At 40.8% G+C, this 21,671-nt stretch overlaps 1 protein-coding gene across 1 annotated transcript in view; it reads left to right on the top strand.

The window, feature by feature from the left end:
- The window catches only part of LOC142203885 (neuropeptide Y receptor type 2-like), a 43,034-nt gene extending 22,058 nt beyond the window's left edge, over nt 1–20,976 (top strand). Inside the window, exon 2 of the mRNA XM_075274982.1 lies at nt 19,647–20,976. Coding sequence (XP_075131083.1) covers nt 19,660–20,811 — 1,152 coding nt within the window. The 5' untranslated portion in view covers nt 19,647–19,659 and the 3' untranslated portion in view covers nt 20,812–20,976. The remainder of the gene's footprint in view (nt 1–19,646) is intronic.
- Nucleotides 20,977–21,671: the final 695 nt, after the last annotated feature.

Raw genomic sequence — 21,671 nt, 5'->3', positions numbered from 1 at the left:
TCAATTTGCTTGTATCCATGAAAGCATTATATCATTTTATAGACCATAATATTAGTTACTGATCTAGATTTCTCCATCCAGGCAGAAACCAGAGGCAGATTAAGAAAATTGCATTGCTATTACAGAGCAGACAATATTAATAACGTTTGATCTAATAAACACGACGACAGCGATCAGTAATTCACTCCTACCATTTGGCTGTCCATACACACTGCCTGACACCGTAACTTAATTCTATTACAAATTTAACGTCAACCAAATATTTTCTTCCTGATTTAAGAAATAAGCAGCATCCTGGAAGACACTGTAAAGTGGAAATGAGCTCCGGGATATTTTCCGGACATAATTTGCAATAAACATGGTGGCCTCGATTGTGGAACATTGCGTTTTGTGATAGAAAATTTTATTTTAACTCTTTGGTTGTGTTTTTTAATTTTGTCTAGATCTGACAGACAGACAGCTATCTATAGTTACTGGGCCTGTTTAGTATGTACCATTGGCAACTTATCTAAAGGGGGCCATACACATAAGGCTAGGTTTACATTGGAGAAAAGTCCTCCGTGCAGTATAAAATTGGCGGAAACTCAATGGACCCCTGGCAGACTCCATTATAGTCTATGAGGCCCATGTGTGTCCATGGGTAACTGCTGTTTTAGCAAATGAACTCTCTGTCTTTCGGGTCATTTGCTAATTAGACAAGCCCAGGAAACTTCTGAAACTGCAGAAGTTTCCAAGATTGACATGGTAACCTTAAAAGTATAGCAACGGAATTGAGAATCCCCCTTCTATGAGGAGCCTGGTTCCTTAACCGCTATACATATTGTAAATGAAAAGGGGCCCCTGCATGGTGCTGGGCCCCTTTTTCAATAGATGCTAGCCCAGGGGAGGTGACTTAAAATAATAAATACTAATACTCACCTCTCCTGGGCTCAGCAACCTCTCTGGCGCTCTTCCATCAAGTGACTGAGGCCTGTGACCACGTGACCACTGTCGACCAATCACAGGTCTCAGCAGGGATGTCTGAAGATGGCCAAAGATTCTGAAGACAGCCTGACTGAACCAGGATGCCCAACAAAGGTGAGGCAAGGTGAGTATCAGCATTTGTTTTTTGTTTAACCTTCCCTGGGCCTCTGTTTATTATACTCTGGGGTCTAAAGAGACCCCAGGGTATAATAATAGCACCAGATCAGAGGGGGACTGTTGGGAGCGTATAATACTGTGGGGGGCCATGGTTGGCCATATAATACTGTGTAGGGGCCACTGCTGGGCATATAATACTGTGTAGGGGCCACTGCTGGGCATATAATACTATGTGGGGGCCACTGCTGGGCATATAATACTATGTGGGGGGAGCCAATGTGGAGTATATAATACTGTGCAGGGGCCACTGTGGAGTGTATAATACTGTATGGGAGTCACTCTGGAACATATAATACTGTGTGGGGCCCCTTCACTATTCCCATCACACACCATCTAATTTATAGCAGCCATGCACTATTATTTCAGGCTGTAATAAAATTGTTTGGTGATTATAAAACTGATGCTATGCAATGTAAATAGGGAAGGCGTCACATCACTCACAAAAGCACCACAATAACTTCAAAGAATTGATCAGCAGGGGCCCTAGGTGTTGGACTCCAATGATCTTTATATCTCTTATAATGTTAGGACCCTGAAGATCAGCTATTTCCCAAAGTAAGCAGCTCCCAGTATTGTTTTTATATGCCGGGTGCTGCGCTGCTCACTCTTCATATTCTTGATAACTGCAGTTTTGAGTATTACAGCTCTATCCCTTTCAAGTATCTGAGATACTGCTGCAGCACCGGTAACTGTCACTGTAAAACAAAATTGCTGTAGTGAGAGAGTAGGGGGCCCTGGACAAAAGTGGAATGGGGCAAGGAATCCTCCAACAGAGACCGAGCACAAGTGTGAACCTAGCCTAAGAGCCAACATGATTCTGCCATAAAGATTCCATGTTAAACTATACCATACACATCCCTAGGACAAAAACCCATACTCTGTTATTTCTCCTAAGGAACATATTTATCCAACTTCTGCTAACTTTCTTGTTATCTGTTGGGATCTATTTATACACGCCTGCATTTTCCTGCCTGCTGAGTTTATTTCTGTAGATAAGAAATCGCCACATATTGTCAAATTAGAAGCAGGAGCCGTGCCGGGTGTTGGAGAATTCACCTGCTCTGAACACTGCTGCAAGGAGAATGTGTACCTAGTGACAACTCTGGAAAAAAAACAACTCATCTGTATGCAAATTAGCACTAAACGAAAACAGCTATTATTTTAGGAGATTGCAATTTTATTAAAAGTATTGCTGAGAAGAGAGCAAAATCACACTCAGAGGGCTGTTTATGTAGAAATTGCCAAGGGGCAAATCCCGGGAGCTCAAGCTAAGTCATCTACAGAAGGAGGATTAATAAAGAAAGCAGCTAGCTTATGAGTATATACATGTAATGAAAGGAAAATAATAATAATAGTAAAAAAATTATAAAAAGTAAAATTAAGTAAAAAAAAAAAATGTCAAATTGTAATTAGAACATAATGCAAAAACATGCTATGAAGATTGAAATATCCTAATTGATATGGTTGGAAATCTTTCTCTATTGCCTGGTCTTTGGAGACCAGATGTCAAAGGAAGGAAGGAACACTTAATTTCCTCGAATTGGATTTTGATGACATTTATGGAAGTCAAATATAATGAACAAAAATTAGGAAGAAGTATTTTCATTTACTAATAGCAAATAGAGATGGAAGTACTGACTTGTACTGAGTCAGGATCGACCCGAATATTCCAAATTGTTAGCCCAAAAGAGGTAAGGGGAGGCGAGTATGAATGTTATATTATTTTTTACACCTTCTCTGGGCCTCAATCTCTTATACTCAGGCATCTGAAGACCCCAGAGTATAATAATGTCACTTTCACTTTGATATAACTTTGTCGGTGTTTGCCTTAGAAAGCTAGAAATTGGATAGATAGGTTCCTAGGTGCCCTAAGAGTGTTCTACACTATGTTTTATAGATAGGTTCCTAGAAGCCCTGACAGTATTCTACAGCATGTTTTATAGATGGGTTCCTAGAAGCCCTGACAGTATTCTACACCATGTTTTATAGATAGGTTCCTAGGAGCCCTGACAGTGTTCTACACCATGTTTAATAGATGGGTTCCTAGGAGCCCTGACAGTATTCTACACTATGTTTTATAGATAGGTTCCTTGGAGTCCTGACAGTATTCTACACAATGTTTTATAGATGGTTTCCTAAGAGCCCTGACCGTGTTCTACACCATGTTTAATAGATGGGTTCCTAGGAGCTCTGACAGTGTTCTACACTATGTTTTATAGATAGGTTCCTTGGAGTCCTGACAGTATTCTACACAATGTTTTATAGATGGTTTCCTAGGAGCCCTGACAGTGTCTTACACTATGTTTTAGAGATAGGTCCCTAGGAGCCCTGATAGTGTTCTACACTATGTTTTATACATAGGTCCCCAGGAATCCTAAGAAGATATAATCAGCAGTATCTCACAAAGCGAGCAGATAAAGCGAAGTGTTAGAACACTTCAGTTAGCTTAAGCTACAAATTTGAATATAATGGAGATGGCAACACCCCTTTAGGCTGCATGCACACAAGACACAGCATGTACCCTACATTTGCCTACTCAGTGGTAAAACAGCACAGATGACACATGGATGACATCTAAGTCCCACCCGTCCCTCCATGGACCCATTTACTTAATCTACTGAGCTCAGGCCACAAAATGGACAGGTATAGGCATCTGTCCTGAGTTTTACCATGGGTTCACTGATAATATAGAGTCATGTGTTTGGGACTTAGAGGCGAATGGGTCAGTCTGCCAACCATGAAAAACATGACTAGCACATTGACAAAACACACAGTTGTGTGCATAGAGCCAAAAAGTGAATAACTGTACCTTCAATTCTTCAATATGTTGCACTAGTTATAGTTTTTACTTGAGAGAAAGCTACTTACCCATCAGCGATAAGTCTCCATACCAACTGGTCTCTGTTATGGTTTTTAGGCAAGGCCTCACAAAAGCATTGGCCAGAGTTGGAAGATAACAGCAGGCAGTAGAGGCAGCTATTTAAATCCAGCACACTACTGCGAGTGAAGGCAAACCCCCAGATGCTTCACCAGAGCCTGCCGCCAAACTGGACGGATTTTCTCTGAATTGTCAACAAACAGAAGGATGTACCTTTAATAAATTCACTGATGGCTGGAACCAAAATAAAACTCACTATTAACTGACACAAGCGCAGTGGAGTCAGAAGACAAGTCATATAGGCATGGGTCAGTACCAGGTGAGGATGTCAGAGCCAAAATCAGAAGGCAAATGCGAAATCCAGAAAGCAGGCAAAGGGTCAAAAATGCAAACTGCACATCAAGGGCGAGATCAGCAGACAATAGAGATTCCAAAAACAAGCCAGGGGGTCAATATGAGCAAATAAGACAATGGGATAGAAAGCCAAACTAGGGATTGAACAAACATTAGTCAGCACCTATGTCAGGAGGGAGGGCTCTTACACAGGACACTTTAGCTTTTAATTGAATCAACACAGGGGACGTCTGAAACTGTAGAAGCTTCCCAGATAACCTTAAAGGCGAAGCACACTGATTGAAAATCTTGACAGTCTCCTTGAAGAAAGCCAGTATGTCCTCAAAGCTTCAAAATGTTGTGGAATTGAAGCACAAAGTATATATGAAAGTTGCAGAATTTTCAATTTATACTATGATCAACCTTGGTAAAACAATAAAACCTCAGGAGTCCCTTGCTCAGGACTTTAATTTATCGTCTGAAGTGAAGTGTGGCTATAAATATCATCTTAGTCCCAGGAGAACCCATTGATTTTTATCAGCACTATATATTACATAATTTCCCCTATGCTGGCACTGCAAGGAAATTGAACACTTGCTACTAAGTTCCCCAAAGATTACAGGTGGTCAGTGGGAGTCCAAGCAGTGAAGCACCCTTCACTTCAAGGAGCAGGTACAATACCATTTTTGATAAAAAGCAGCCATGTTTTGAAATTCGGTCAATCCCTTTAAGTAAGTTTTCAGAACACTTGTGTGTGATGGAGCGTGTGCTACTGCTTTTGTACTACCCACTGATTTTAATCATAAATGCATTGATGTGAAAGATGAAATTTCCAATGTAGATTGTGAAAGCTTATATTACCCTATAGGTAATATGTAATTCTTAGCAAGTAGTCCCCTTGTTTTAACCTCCATTTCTATATTCATTTCACACAAAGTGATTTTTTTACCCTGTAATGTTCCCTGAGGTGTGCGCCCAGTTAGTAGATTACTCTGCCAATTGCTTTTCCCTGCCGCTGTAACCACAGAGCGGAAAAACAACCTGTCATGGGAAATGGAGAAAACTTTGTTTGGATTATTCCGTCTCGCAGGCCAGCCTGCACGGCCCCATAATCCTTCAAGTAAACATTTACATGGTGACAATTATCAGATGCGTAATATGATTGAAGCGACGTAACATCCTCCCCTTGCAAGCACCTTGGAGTCTGGGCTTTGTTTGGTTACTTGGGAGTACAAGTGGAGCAGACGTGCAGGACCGTATTCAATAAAATACTACAAAGCCCATGACGCTCTTGTTGAAATATGATATTCTGGGTGTCAGTTTCTGTAGAAATTGTCTCAACCATGCAACCTATGTGTAAAAATGTATCAGGAAATATGAGGTGACACATGTTGTGACAGCTATTTGCTGTTGTTGTTGGAAGTGTCAAAACCTTAAAAAATGGGTAAACTAGCTTTTATGTATATACGTACAGTAAGGACATCCATCATCATGACAAGCCTAGTTACAATACGTCCACACAGACATGTTTATAAGGGTAGCCTATTGCAGAATCAATTATTTTCATTTTCTTCCCTACAATGGATAATAGAGGGTAATGGAGGGGAGCTCCATTTAGGACTCCAATGTACTAACCAGAATTGGGAGTGACTATATTAACCCCTTCCTATTATAACCATTTGCATTGTTTACTCCTTTCCGCTTTCCAAAAGTAATAAAGTTTTTTATTTTTCTATTCACAAAGTCATAGGATTCATATGAGGGCTTATTTTTTGCAGGACAAATAACACTTCATGCTGATACTATTTAAAATTCTATATGATGTACTAAGAAGCTGGAAGACAAAAGGCAGAATATGGTGGAGTTACAAAAAATGTAATTGTCAGGACTCTCAGTATGTTTTCTGCCTCACTGTAGCAGTGCTTGCCATTGTGGCACTGGCTACATTATAACTGCCAGAAAGCTTTGATGACAGGCGGCGGGGTGCGTGCAGTTAGTTTCAGTAACCAATATCCGATCATCATCAGAAGGGCAGGCCTTACAGCCTAGCATCATCGCTGGACAGTGAGGAACGCCCCCTCCGACTGTAAAAGGCTATGGACGAGCACTGTGCATAGTGAAAAATTCAGCATGCCGTCGGCTGTCTAGTGGTATATACAGTCCTATGAAAAAGTTTGGGCACCCCTATTAATCTTAATCATTTTTAGTTCTAAATATTTTGGTGTTTATAACAGCCATTTCAGTTTGATATATCTAATAACTGATGGACACAGTAATATTTCAGGATTGAAATGAGGTTTATTGTACTAACAGAAAATGTGCAATATGCATTAAACCAAAATTTGACCGGTGCAAAAGTATGGGCACCTCAACAGAAAAGTGACATTAATATTTAGTAGATCCTCCTTTTGCAAAGATAACAGCCTCTAGTCGCTTCCTGTAGCTTTTAATCAGTTCCTGGATCCTGGATGAAGGTATTTTGGACAAACAATTCAAGTTCAGTTAAGTTAGATGGTCGCCGAGCATGGACAGCCCGCTTCAAATCATCCCACAGATGTTCAATGATATTCAGGTCTGGGGACTGGGATGGCCATTCCAGAACATTGTCATTGTTCCTCTGCATGAATGCCTGAGGATTTGGAGCGGTGTTTTGGATCATTGTCTTGCTGAAATATCCATCCCCGGCGTAACTTCAACTTCGTCACTGATTCTTGAACATTATTCTCAAGAATCTGCTGATACTGAGTGGAATCCATGCGACTCTCAACTTTAACAAGATTCCCGATGCCGGCATTGGCCACACAGCCCCAAAGCATGATGGAACCTCCACCAAATTTTACAGTGGGTAGCATGTGTTTTTCTTGGAATGCTGTTTCTTTTTGGACGCCATGCATAACACCTTTTTTTATAACCAAACAACTCAATTTTTGTTTCCAAAATGAAGCTGCCTTGTCCAAATGTGCTTTTTCATACCTCAGGCAACTCTATTTGTGGCGTACGTGCAGAAACGGCTTCTTTCTCATCACTCTCCCATACAGCTTCTATTTGTGCAAAGTGCGCTGTATAGTTGACCGATGCACAGTGACACCATCTGCAGCAAGATGATGCTGCAGCTCTTTGGAGGTGGTCTGTGGAATGTCCTTGACTGTTCTCACCATTCTTCTTCTCTGCCTTTCTGATATTTTTCTTGGCCTGCCACTTCTGGGCTTAACAAGAACTGTCCCTGTGGTCTTCCATTTCCTTACTATGTTCCTCACAGTGGAAACTGACAGGTTAAATCTCTGAGACAACGTTTTGTATCCTTCCCCTGAACAACTATGTTGAACAATCTTTGTTTTCAGATCATTTGAGAGCGGGCTGTCCATGTTCGGCGACCATCAAACTTAACTGAACTTGAATTGTTTGTCCAAAATACCTTTATCCAGGATCCAGGAACTGATTAAAAGCTACAGGAAGCGACTAGAGGCTGTTATCTTTGCAAAAGGAGGATCTACTAAATATTAATGTCACTTTTCTGTTGAGGTGCCCATATTTTTGCACCGGTCAAATTTTGGTTTAATGCATATTGCGCATTTTCTGTTAGTACAATAAACCTCATTTCAATCCTGAAATATTACTGTGTCCATCAGTTATTAGATATATCAAACTGAAATGGCTGTTGCAGACACCAAAATATTTAGAACTAAAAATGATTAAGATTAATAGGGGTGCCCAAACTTTTTCATAGGACTGTAATACTGCCGGTGCCAGTGGATGTGAAAGGTACTCTTTAAGGTTGCCATGCTGACATATGAAGCCTCCTCTGACTCAGTAGCTAATAATAATTTTGTAATTCTGAACCAATCAACAGCTGAGGAGGGATATTTAAAGTCTGTTCATGCTATTGATTTTTTATTTTTTTTTTTAATGTAGATTGTGAGCCCCACGTAGAGCTCACAATGTACATTTTTCCCTATCAGTATGTCTTTTTTGGAGTATGGGATGGAAATCCACGCAAACGGGGAGAACATACAAACTCCTTGCAGATGGTTTTTTTACCCTTTGGAGGATTTGAACCGAGGACTCCAGAGCTGCAAGGCTGCAGTGCTAACCACTGAGCCACCGTGTGGCCCCTCATGCTATTGATTAATTGTACTAAGTTATGCTCCAGAGCTCACTTGGTTTGACCTGCATTGTGAGTTTTTCTGTGGATTCTAGGTTTGATTTCAGCTTGCAGAGGCATCTATTTCTTGAACTTGATGCAATTCCTTTGGCCTCAGATCCTGCAAAGACCATCCAGCCTTGCGATGGGCTCTGGTGAAGTTGTCTGATCAAACTTGGACTCTGTCTCCCAGTACTGTGTAGGATTTAGGTAGCTTGTTCTACTGCTCTCTAGTATCAGTGAGTTTCTGGACTTTTTGTAGATCACTCCCCTGGCAATACCATAACATGAAATTTGCCAATTTTGTGATGGTTTTTTTTTTGATACTCAATAATGTAGTAAAAATGTCACATTACTCTGTGTGTTCATGTTTATCTCCAAAAAAGGAGATGATTTGACATTTGATATATTTTTAGTACTTTTAATTATTAGACCCCTAGAGGACTTGAACCCTTAGGAGGTCTAATCGTAAACTAATATACTGCTATACTAATATGGTGAACATTTTTGCAATATACTTTATTAACCTATCAAAAAGACCCAGGGACGTCACAGGTAGTGACATCCCCTACGCTTTGCTGAGGCTGCTGATTGGCCACAGCAGTAATGCACTGGATTGTGTAAGGAGATACCCTAGCACCAGGGATAGGTGATTTTTGTTTTATTTTTTTTAAAGTCAGATCAGTGGGATGCTCATATGTTTCATTTGCAAGCTCACTAGCCCTTCCTCCTGTCAGCAGCAAATGAACCATCACAGCATCATGTGACCTCACACGTGGGAGTGCTTTATTGCCTGTGATTTTATTGCAGGGGAGAGTGGAGAAGGGAGGGGTACACAGAGAGTGACAGCAGGTAGATGAATTATGGAAAATGTAGTTTGTCCACAGTTTTACTGTATGTAAATATCAGTCACACAAGGAGCAGCAAGTAAAATGTAGCCAAGCAAAGGGAACAATGAGGATTTGCTATCCCAGTGTGAACTCCAGTTTGTTATTTCACTTTGTGTTCAGTTAAAAAAAAAAAAAACACAGTTTAGCCGCGGAGACCAGAAGACGCTCATGGGTGCTCACGGGCAGACACTGACTGCCGAGTTTTCGTCTCTTGTTGGCAGAAGACGGAAACCCACAAAGTGGAGACCGGGCGCAGATGCAAACCCACCCTAATCCAGTTTGGTATTCCAGTTTTAACTCCAGTTTGCAGATGTATTTGCAGATAATTTTTGGAAGCTGGATAATCCCTTTAATGGCCCCATCAATCACCCCCCCCCCCAGAGTATAATGCACCCATCACTGCCCCCATGCAAGCCAATTCTCATGAAACAAATTCAATAAAATATAAAGAAATGCTAGAGAAACCCCTGACAGATTGCAATTCACATGACAACCACTGAACATAAAGACACATGGGATACATATCTTGTGACATAGTATCCCATAGTATATAATATAAATATATGTATATATATATATATATATAGCCACATGTATGACAGATGAGTGTCCTTTTGGCATACATCTGGCCGGGATATGTCAGTATACATTTGGCACAACAGTATTGAAAACTTAATATACGAAAAGATACAGTATATGTATATACAATGGGAGCTAATGGTACATGTATAGTCATATCTTTACTTATATGTGGGGCAAATATTGGTGATACTTCTTCTCTTTGACCATCAAAAACGATCCAAGTCTACACTTAGATGGACATGATAGGCATGTATTGCTTTCACTCTACTATGTACTGACTGTTTTATAGCCTACACTTAGGATTTTACTATGAGCACAAAAAACAACACAGTTTATTTTGCCCTTGTTGTTTGCTGGGGCCCCCTACTACTATATTGTATTCATTCTTATTTCTATTTGTGGGGTTAGATATTTTTAAGTCTTGTTACTCTGCATGTGGTTGGACTCCTACTACCGAAACACAGAGTAACTAAAATAATCTGTGTTGTATGCTGTCACTCATGAGGCTGCCTGCTCTGTTTGCCTTCCATTTATAAGGTCATATATTGCAAGGGAAATATATTTTATAACTAGCGAACTGGCAGAGAGAAACGTGCTGTGGAGTTGTTTTCCATCTGGTAGACGAGATAAACTCGGCAGCGGAATAAAGCTAAAATCCCAACTAATTAATCCAATGTGACCCTATACACAGCCGTACAGCACCTGGCAGAGCGCTTGTTGCTTGTCTCAGGAGGGAGGAGATGTTACTTTATAGTCTCAGTATCTCTTTAGTGGTCAATATTTGTAATGAATATCAGAATGATAAAAACATAATGGATGTGTCCAAGATTAGAAACATATGGGTAAATAGAACAGCGCCAAATCTGTCTACTGGTGGGGTTTAGTATTGCAGTTCTGTTCCACTTACTTCCCTAGAGTTCAGCTGCAATACTAGACACAAACAGGTGTGGTGCTGTTTTTGAAAAAGAGCAGCTATGTTTCCAAATTTCATTTTTCCTGGAGAGATGTAGTTCAGGTGTTAGTTGTCCTCCATCTTGTCCTTCTGTACTGTATTTCTAGTTTAAGTCTACAACTCCTAGTATGTACTGTAATTGCAACTGTGTAAACTTTTAGGCCAAAAAGGAATTGCAGATTCATTTCTTAATATACCTAGTGGTTGATGCTCTCACACATATTCTGCATTTAGTTGAAGGGGTGTTTGCATCTGATTCAGTTATGGGATATCCACAGGAGTCATTGATCCCATCCTGCTGCCTCTCCCATTGGAAAGACGGCCATATGTTCGCAGGTCTCTCCACATGTGTATAGGCCTGCATGGAAAAACCCATTCTTGATACATATATGAGTCCAGAGGTGTGGATATGCCATAATCCCCAGGGATTAGCAGTATGGAGATGACACAATGGGTGTGCATAATAACTTTCCAGCCAAATTCTCTTACAGGCCCTGGAACAGCACAGTAATGAGGTCATTAGGTAATGTTGGGGTACACCCTGCTGTGGGGTGCTGGATGGTGGGTGCAAGTAAGAAATAGGAGACATAAAGGTAGTAGGACAGGCGATACATGTAGCACAGAGTAACATGGAAGTACATTATCTTACAACAAGCAGTATCCACAGTTTTGGGCACTCGACAAACACAGACACACTGCCTTACTGTAATTCTCCGACCTTTTCCACCGTGGCAATCTGGGGTTACCCCTGGGGCTCGGTCTTCTCCTTCTAGCCACTCTTGAGGAAACCTAGGATATGTTTTGGCTACCATTAGGAGGAGTCTGAGATTTTTCTGAATAGCATTTTATCATTTAGTTACTTCCAAGCTATATACAATAGATTATTAAGCTTTACCAAACTGGAGGCAGCCTAAATTGTAGCATTTAACTCATAATATACAAAGGTTACATAAGAATTAAAAATTAAACTAAATATTAATAATTACAGATGAGCGAGTAGTGAAAAATTCGATATTCATTTCGAGTAGATCCTCAATATTCGACTACTCGATCGAATATTGAATCCCATTATAGTCTATGGGAAAAAATGCTCATTTCAGGGGAAACCACTATTCGAGTAAAGGAGAGACACCCAAGTCCACGAGTAGCATGAAGAGAGTGTTTAAGAGGAGCGAACTGCAGTTGAGGAGTGTTGAGGAGGAGTGCTGTGCAGTTAAAGTGCACGGACCCCATAGACTATAACGGGGTCCGTGTGCTTGCAGCGCACTGCCCGCACGAACCATTCGTGCAGGCAGTGCGTAGCAAGCACACGAACCCCATTATAGTCTATGGGGTCCGTGCGCTTTAACTGCACAGCTCTTGCAGTTGCTCTGATATTCCATTCGGGGGGTCCTCCTGCAGACTCCTTCCAGACCGGAGGCAAGCGCTAATGTGAACCAGCCCTAAAAACAATTAATTTTCAGGCCCTTGGGGGAGCTCTAAAACATTATTTCTTTCTTTTTTTGTTAACGGTGAAGGTGGTGGTGTTGGAGGAGGAGGGGGACGAGGATGAGGAACTTGTGTGCTGGCACAGACACATGAAACTGTGTCTCGTCAGTACTGTGGATGGGACATGCTGGTTGCGGGTCCACAATATCTGCTATCGACCCTAGCATAGGTTCCTGGTGCTCGGGCTTCGTCAGCGGGGAACTGTGCACCCTGCTAGATGTTGTGGCACTGCTGGCTGCCCCTCTCCACTATATAATTGGAGTCAAACTACTGCGGCCTGGATCCCCAGCTGGATTTCCTCGTCCACGTCCCCGTCCTCATCCCCTTGTGCTAATGATGAGGGGCACTGCTGGCAGCCCCTCTCCAGTAGCTGGACTGTGGACTGGATTTCCACGTCCACGTACCCGTCGCTTGATGCTACCCTGACACATTTTTGGCAGGTTCAGTGTATATACACTGATCCTGCAGTGTAGCTCTGAAAAGAGCTGTTGAATTTTTTCCTGCCTAGCAGTGTCTAAACTATATCTCACCCTCAATGCAATGTCTCTCCCTATCTCACCAAAACGCATCTGACACGAATATGGCTGACACTATTCTTATAAATCCGAGGTCACCCGATTTAGCCAGCCAATGACTTTTTCCTACTTTTTTTTTATGCCTATGTTTTCCTGCTTCCTGCCCCATTCCTGGCATACGAATTTTTACTGCGTTTACCGCGTGGTATTCGATTGGAATCGAATATCTCGAATACCTTAATATTCGATCGAATATCTACTCGATCGAACGGTATTTGCTCATCTCTAATACTAGGTACTGCCTTGTCCATAATGACCCAAGTTATCTGACATGATAAATGTTGTAAAAACAATATTATGCCAGTATTGTTGGGTTTTGTCAATCTGCCATTGAAAAAAGTTATAAAGAACAATCAAAAAGTCTTAATATCCCAAAATGGCTCTAATACATTTTTTTTTTTTTCCCCACTGGTCAACCCCTTGTTTGTGTGATATATTGTAGGACAACATCAGGATCCTTTGTCCAGGATTACATCTAGTTAACTCTTCAGTGTGACTAATAGTATAATCAATAAATCCTCAATAAATGTCAGGTAATAATATTATTCACTTATCACAATTAGCCCTAAAGCAACAGAAATCCCTTTTTCTCACTTATCGTTAAAGGTCTTGCCTTTATTGAATAGACTGAATAGCTTTAGGTTATCTAATAATAGCAATGTTTTATCAAGCACTTTAACAGTAAGTGTGCCTAAGAGCTTATGGGACGGGGAGCAATGGCTTAGGAAGGGAATCTACTGTGAATAAGCAGAGTTCATGCAAACTATTTAACATATAATATGTTATGTAATTGTGCCACATCTCACCAGAGGACTGCAAAATGTCTATAGTTTGTTGGTGCTATGTATATAATTTGTACATTGTATAAGTGTTTATCTCTAAGGATCGGTGAATCTCTGAAGATTAGTTTCGCTTGGTTTTTGGAGAAAGCTAATGTTCAGATAGAAAAGGAGGGTAAATTATTAGATTCTGAAGAAGAGGGTGCTATCATTCTGGACTCACATACAGGGCAGCAGTCCTGGCTCTTACCACCACCAAGCCTGGCTGAACTACAGAGCCCCGAGAAAAACTGATATCCCCCAGCCAAGCATCAGCCATCTGCCAAGCCAAAACCCCCAACATGCCCTGAACAAGGCTCAAATAAAAGGAGTCATTGAGAGAGACAAAGAGCGGTACATCGAGCAATGGAGAAGCGCAATAAATAACTCCAAGAAACTCACCGTGTACCAGTCATTGCAAAGAGACTACACCATGGCCACCTACCTGGAGAGAATACGCCAACCCAAACACAGAAAGACCCTGAGCCGGTACAGACTGAGCGCTCACAACCTAGAGATGGAGACGGGGTGACACAGGCAGACGTATAAGCCACGGGAGAACAGACTGTGCCAGCACTGTGACCAGGGGGCCCTAGAAGACGAGACCCACTTCCTGCTACACTGCATCAAATACTCAGCTGTGAGGGTCGTCTACTTCCAAAAGATGATTTCCAACTTGATCAGTTTCAGTAAAAACAAAACAATGGAATATTTGGAATATTCAGGACAAATCCGGCTCATTGCAAGTTGATTCACCCAACACTATTCATCTCCTTCAATGGACTGTGACATTGTGACCGAGGTTTGGTAAAACCAACTCAAATATCTCTGCAGAGGGGGGAGGAAACCATGAGTCTTCTCCGGTCATTGATAGAGTGAGGTAGTATAGAGAGCGTTGGGAACCTGAACATGACCCCTGACTGGTTTAGAGAACTTAGCGCCAGCCCAGTTACCCTAACCATTATTAGGATAAAATAAGACTGTCCTGACCTTGTTTATATATCAGAGCAGAGTATGCTGGTTCCGGATGTGAGAATAAGGTATACATGGGCCTCAGGGTAATGATCCTGCCTGAGCCATAGGATGGACAAGGAACCCTGCTGATACTATTTCTACATGGGAAGCGCTGACGGCAATAGGGAGTACTAACCACCTGCTTGACCCCAACTAACAGTGCCAAACCTGCAAGAACGGTACCTACATATGTAGTGGCCATATACTGCATTCTACCTTGAACAAACTTATATTATCCTTTTTTCGACATACTTCAATCTCCTAAGTCTTATTTTAGCATGACCATCATGAGTATTCCAATTTCCATCAGGCTAAGGAAGGCTGACAAGTAGGATGATAATACTATGACCCTCTTAGCACTGCACCAGCCCAGAAGAAGAGCTGGAGGAACTGATGGAGACTTGTGACAAGTCTACGTTCATGTACTTCTAGTCCCAGCATTCCTTCAATGGGTTGCTGTAATTGCAATACAGGAGATATTTCACGTCTTTGACATGTGGCTCTGAGACATAATATCATATGTAAGGATTATTTGCAATGACAAGTTGTCTCTGGATAAGAATCTGAAATGTTGGCAACTATGGCTGAGGTGTGAACCAGTCGTGACTGCTTTAAGTTCACACTTGACTCCTGTCACATTGACAAATCTCTCCTAGAATTACACCGAGCGGATGCTCCTCATATAATGACAGAATCATAGCACAGAAAGTCTTCTTGTCCGTGTTCAGCTCTTCTATATTGTTTCTTCTCTTTCCAGCAGGTAATGGGTTAAGCAGGGCATGCATGAAGACCCTTTCCCATTTCCCCTCCATAATTAAAGATCTCGGCGATAGCATTAGTTAAAGGAAGGCGAGCTGGAGCTGGATAATGGTGTAGTTATTTCTGTCATAGAAAGTGACCTGTAGTTCAATGCACTGTACAGATATAAGGTTTAATAGCAGAGCTAGATCATTAATGGTGAGCAAAGCAAATGCATGAACATCTTGTAAACTAGAACATTCTCCAGCTATATGAGACATCCATAGAGAATCTATGTGGGATTCTACAGTACTAACTACTTAAATACTACGAAGGAGCATGACTAAAGAAGGTGCAGGAGTAGCAGTCACATCCAGGCCCTGGTGTATGAAGGAGTCCAAAAACTCATGTAGACACCAATACTGTGAACAGAACATAAATGGGGGATGTCAATAACTTGACAAACCTGGATAAACTTCATTGACAATCAAAAGGGTGACCAGTGGAGTCCATAAAGCAACAGATGTTGCTAGTCCCTAACTGTTATAATATCAGGACTGCACACAAAAAAAAAAAAAAAAAATTAAACTTTTCATACATGAATAGCACAGGTGAATATAAGAAACTTTGTGATACATCTTATTAAAGAAATAAGTTTTCTTCTCCACTTTTGGAGAGTTACTTTCTACATGTTAGTCTATGAAAAGGGGAGGGGAGAAGAAGAGACTGCTGGAAAAAACTGAAATAATTGCTGCTGCTGCATTCTGCTATTTGGTGCCCTTTTAACGCTACTAGATTTGGAGCTGCCATCCACTATATCACTAGATTGGCCTGATGAAGACACCAGTGTTGGTGTTGAAACGTGTTGCCATTTAACCTAATAAAGGCTTCCAAGTTTTCAGCAGGGCAGTGTTCTTCAGGGATTTTTTTTTTTTTTTTTTTTGCATTATTGCTCATTCTGTGTTTACATTATTACCAACTACTATTCCTTGTATGGTTCCTGGGTCGTGCAGCAGCTGTTTTTAACCATATCATGGCCACCATATAATCTAGCTGAGGTGCTAGTTTTTTCTTCATCACATATTATAAAGTTTCTTATAATCACATGAACTATCAATTTATAATGAAAAGTTGTTTATGACTGGAGTTACGCTTTGAAATGCATTACCACACAGCAGTCAAATCCAAGCCAATTGTTATGGAATTGCCTCCTAAGCAATTGCCCAATAATGGAATTTCTGCTTAAGCAGTTTCCAAAACCACTACAGGAGCTGGTAGATCAGATAGCAAAACACACTATCTATAATCCTACACTAGCCTGGCTGGTAGAGTCTAAGTCTACCCCTAAGGACTTCATCACAGCCCACCACAGAGCCAGTTGAACGTTACCACTCAAGGACCTGGGTTACTATACCGATGCTGGTGTCAGATAAATGTTGCTTTTGCAGACAAAGACCAGGTCAGTAAACCAACAGCAGAGAGAAATATGCAACAGGGTCAAAACCAGAAGAGAACAGAAGTATCCAAAGTAGGAGCAAAATAATAACAGTGTTCAAGTCATGATGGAGTCCAGAAGTCAGATAAAGACAAGTCCGTTAGAAATCAGATAACCATGAATTACCAGCAATCAGGGAATCAGCAGATGAACATGTACCTCAGAAAACACAAACCTAGTGACAATTAATAGCAGCTGAGTGTCATCTGTGCAGAGTAATAAATACCCCACCTCAGCTCAGGATTGGACAAAAAGGCAGCACTTTGTTTGGCTCAGCATCTCAGACTTCTGACTGGCTGCAAACCCTTTATAAGCTTTGCTTGTAAACATAGCCACCCTAAAGTGACTGCTATGAGCAATGTTGCACTGAAAAGCATGACAGACACCAGTATGATTACACACATTGAGATACCTAACACCAACTCAGGTGGTACTATAATTTAGGGGCTAAAACTTGCTTATTAGCTAAAACTCACCTTCCAAAAATTACTGCATGGAGCTCACACCATTATATTTTTGTAGTAATAATGTAGAGTGCCCTTTTTTTTTATAATAAAATTGTTCATAAAGTTGGATGAAGACATGGTACATTCATGAAACTCTGTAACAAAATGTCTAAGAGACCAGTGTAAATTGCAGCCTGACAAGTGATTTGCTAGAATGTTGTGATAGTGTATTGAACTGGTTTAAGAAATATGATCATTAAACTAAAACACTGTAGTTAGTGCCCCCTTTCCTGACCTCCACACAGTATAATGTTTGGGACATCACTAAAGAGGCCCGAAGACCCCAGGAGTCACACGAGATCTCAGGAGAGGTGAGTAACCCTCTTTTTTATGTTTTCTCAACCTCTCTGGGCCTCTGATCATTATACTAGATTATCATTATAAGATACCAGAGTATAATAATAGCAATATTTGTTGAAGTTCGTCCAACAAGTACTCTGTTGACTTCACTTACCAATTCCCACTCTTGCTCATGGCCACCTCCACTTTTGCCCTCCACGGGACCCCAGCAAAATGATATGGGATGCAGAAGGGAAACCAGAAGCGGCTGTGAGCAGCAGCAGCGAGGATCGGTAAGTAAATAGGGCCTGTTCCCACAGACACTGGGATAGATAGATGATAGATAGATAGATAGATAGATAGATAGATACTATAGATCACTTTTAATATTCTACAATCCAAAACATATACATTCCTTATTCCAAAACTATATTTTCTTAACATATTTTCATCCAACACCTCCATTTGTTCCCTGCTGACTTTCACGGGTCCCACTGAAAATAAACCACTTTACACTTGATAATAAAACAGTATGTTAGGCTGCAGCAGAAAATAGTCATTAATATTAGCCTAGTTTTCTCATACGCCGCACCGTCTCCCTAGGTGTGACAGATTGCTTTCATTTCTAGATATTCAGCTCGCCCAGAATTTGTAGGTGTAATTTAGAATGTAATTTGTACCGCGCCAGCTGCACTTCAACTAGAAGATCACCTCTGGTGTAACCTCTCAGAAATCACTCCATGTTACAAGAACGGACTTTTCTTCCTCTATAAGGGTTGCATGAGATTAGAAAAATTATTGCTGCTTGCTAGGCTTATAGTTTGAAAATATAATAGAAATTAATTTCTGATTTTTCTGGTAATTATGGCATGTGGTGGTCTCTTAGAAAGACACTTCTTTGTATATGTGTATCATTTATTTATTTTTAATGTAGATTGTGAGCCCCATATAGGGATCACCATGTACTTTTTTTTTTTCCCTATCAGTATGTCTTTGTAGAATCGGAGGAAATCCACCTGCTCCTGCTCACAGCCACCTCCGCAGATGGGGAAGCGCCGGCAGCCGTGAGCAGGAACCAGGATCGTTAAGTAAATAGGGCCCGTTACCTGCTGGAGTAATGGCCTGTTTTTAAAAAAATAAATAAATAAAAAATCTGCAACAGTAGCGACTGCTGCCGGGCCCTCTAGTTTTCTGGGCCCTGTGGCAGACGCTACCTCTGCTACCCCCATGGTTACACCCCTGTATCAAGGTATGCCCAATGTGCCAGGAATGTTTCTGAAAAGCCAATAAACTGTTTGGTACTGTTCATAGCTTTGCATCGGCTACCATAACTGTCCAAGATGAATAAAGATCATATCTACTTTCTTTCCAAACCCTTGTCAGGATGTGTATGGCATCTTAGCCATATTCACTATATTGGAGCTGAGCTGTAATTGCACATACAACTCACGTACAGGTGTGGAATTGTTTCTAGAAGAAAGTAATGATTTCTTATTTGTACAGCCCCTTTAATTTTAAGACATGACACTTCTAATTTCCAATTGAGGGTAATTGTGACAGGGCTGATCACTTAACCAGTCAGCCTAAACCGACACCATATAGTGAATATGCTATAATGTAGTCTAAGGAGTAAGATAAACTGTGACATGTATTGTCAGTAATGGATGCAATGGTGGGTGTTATGTGATGTTCTCTATTGAGGTGTTATCTTTTATTGTGATTCTGTTTGTCTTGTGTCCTTATATATAGATTTGTTTTTCTAATAAAATGACCTTACTGTTGCCAATTCTGACCATTCCTTCTAATTTCTATTGTAGGTAAAATAAAGGTATGTTCACAGTACAAATGGGGACATTAAAGCAAATCAACATGACGGAAAAACTTGACTTAAGAGGATGGAACTCAAAGAGCACAGTTACCCCCATCGAGTATTTCCATGGCTCCAGTTTCATGACGGACAGCACCAACCTCATTTGGGTTCAGGTGATCCTCATCACGGCATATTCTTTGATTATCCTCTTGGGACTTGTTGGCAACTCTCTGGTTATTTACATGATTGTGAAATACAAGAACATGAGAACAGTAACAAACTTTTTTATAGCCAATTTAGCTGTGGCAGATCTTATGGTGGACAGTCTTTGCCTGCCTTTCACCCTGGTCTACACATTGATGGATGAGTGGAAATTTGGATCAGTACTTTGCCATTTGTTCCCTTATGCACAAGCCATGAGTGTCAATGTCTCAACGCTGACCCTTGTTGTCATCGCTTTGGATAGATACTGGTGTATTGTATTTCACCTAAGCAGCCGGATCTCCAAGAAGTTCAGCTTCTTAATTGTCAGCGTCACATGGGTGGCAGCTTCCATTTTTGCTATTCCTTTAGCTATTTTTCGAGAGTATAGGTTTGAGGACTTGCCAGCCTTGAAACTCAAGATAGCTGTTTGTGCCGAGAAGTGGCCCTCAAATAACAGTAGGGATGCAGCCATCTATAGCATTTCCATGCTTCTTCTACAGTATGTCCTGCCCCTCGTTGTAATATGCTATGCTTATATCAGAATATGGTTGAAGCTAAAGAACCACATAAGTCCAACCCCCAGAAGTGACACCCAACAACGAAGAAAAAACACAACCAAGATGCTGGTGATGATGGTTGTTGTGTTTGCAGTTTGCTGGCTTCCCTTTCATGTGTTCCAGTTGGCCATTGACTTGGATTGGGTCCTTGTATTCAAAGAGTACAAGCTCCTTTATTCCATCTTTCATGTTATTGCCATGTGCTCCACCTTTGCCAACCCTCTTCTCTATGGTTGGATGAATAAGAATTACAGGAATGGATTCCTTATGTTTTTTGGATGCAAGAACAAACTCCAAAACAGCCAGCCTGATGGCTCCCTAAGGGGACATTCTTACACATTCCGTGCCACCACTTATCATGGTAGCTTTCGGCATGCCTTAGAAAATGGACATCCTCCAGCTCATGTTTAAACTGATTTTGGGCTGCTCTCAAGTCATCTTTCAAAAGCCATTTGGTTGTCACTGTACAGTAAATTAAAGATGAATAGCATTGGGTTAGAAATCTATTTGAGACTGATGTTCTGTGAATATGGACACAGATTCAGAAACTTCATTGGTGATTTTGTTGTATATGCAACCCAGTCAATATGGTGGCCAAATAACTTCATTTTACAGTTAAAATCTCGCAAATTTATTGTTACATTCAATTCATCAGATTATTGTAACCAAACAATGTCTGCAGTATTATTTTATTTAAATTTTTTGTGTATATTAGACCCAATGTACAGAAAATGTATATTTTTGGAAAGTTTGAATGACCTTTAACAGAGAATTATTGGTTGCTTCAGTATAACTGAGGATAGGTAGTTGGTTTTATATTTCTGCTCTACATATACAAGCTGTATTTCAGTTATGTGAAAAAATTAAAATTGTGGTCTCCAAGTCTGTTGATTTTGGTTATTAATTTTCGATTTAGTATAAGAGATATAGCATAGCTATGAACAACAAATCATTGCAGCCCTTCATGTATACATGGCCATGGGTTACTTATGGTGAGGGACAGTATTTAGTATATTGTTAATGGGATGGTCAGAGCTTGGTAGGAAGCGGTCTCTGAGCAGACAGGAGTGATTTACATGGGTGGTCTGCTTTTGAGGGGCCTAATCTTAAAGGGGTTCTCCAGGCAAATGATATTGATGATCTATCCTACCCCTGCCAATGAGAACAGCACATTGACAGGGATCCTGGGTGTTGGATCCCGCAAGTCTGATATTAGTGACTTATCCTAAGGATAGGTTGTCAACATAATTTTCCTCAAAATCCATTTAAGA

This window comes from Leptodactylus fuscus, chromosome 5 (genome assembly GCF_031893055.1).
Source record: "Leptodactylus fuscus isolate aLepFus1 chromosome 5, aLepFus1.hap2, whole genome shotgun sequence".
Taxonomy (NCBI): Eukaryota; Metazoa; Chordata; class Amphibia; order Anura; family Leptodactylidae; genus Leptodactylus; species Leptodactylus fuscus.
This window is presented reverse-complemented; position numbering and strand designations above follow the sequence as displayed.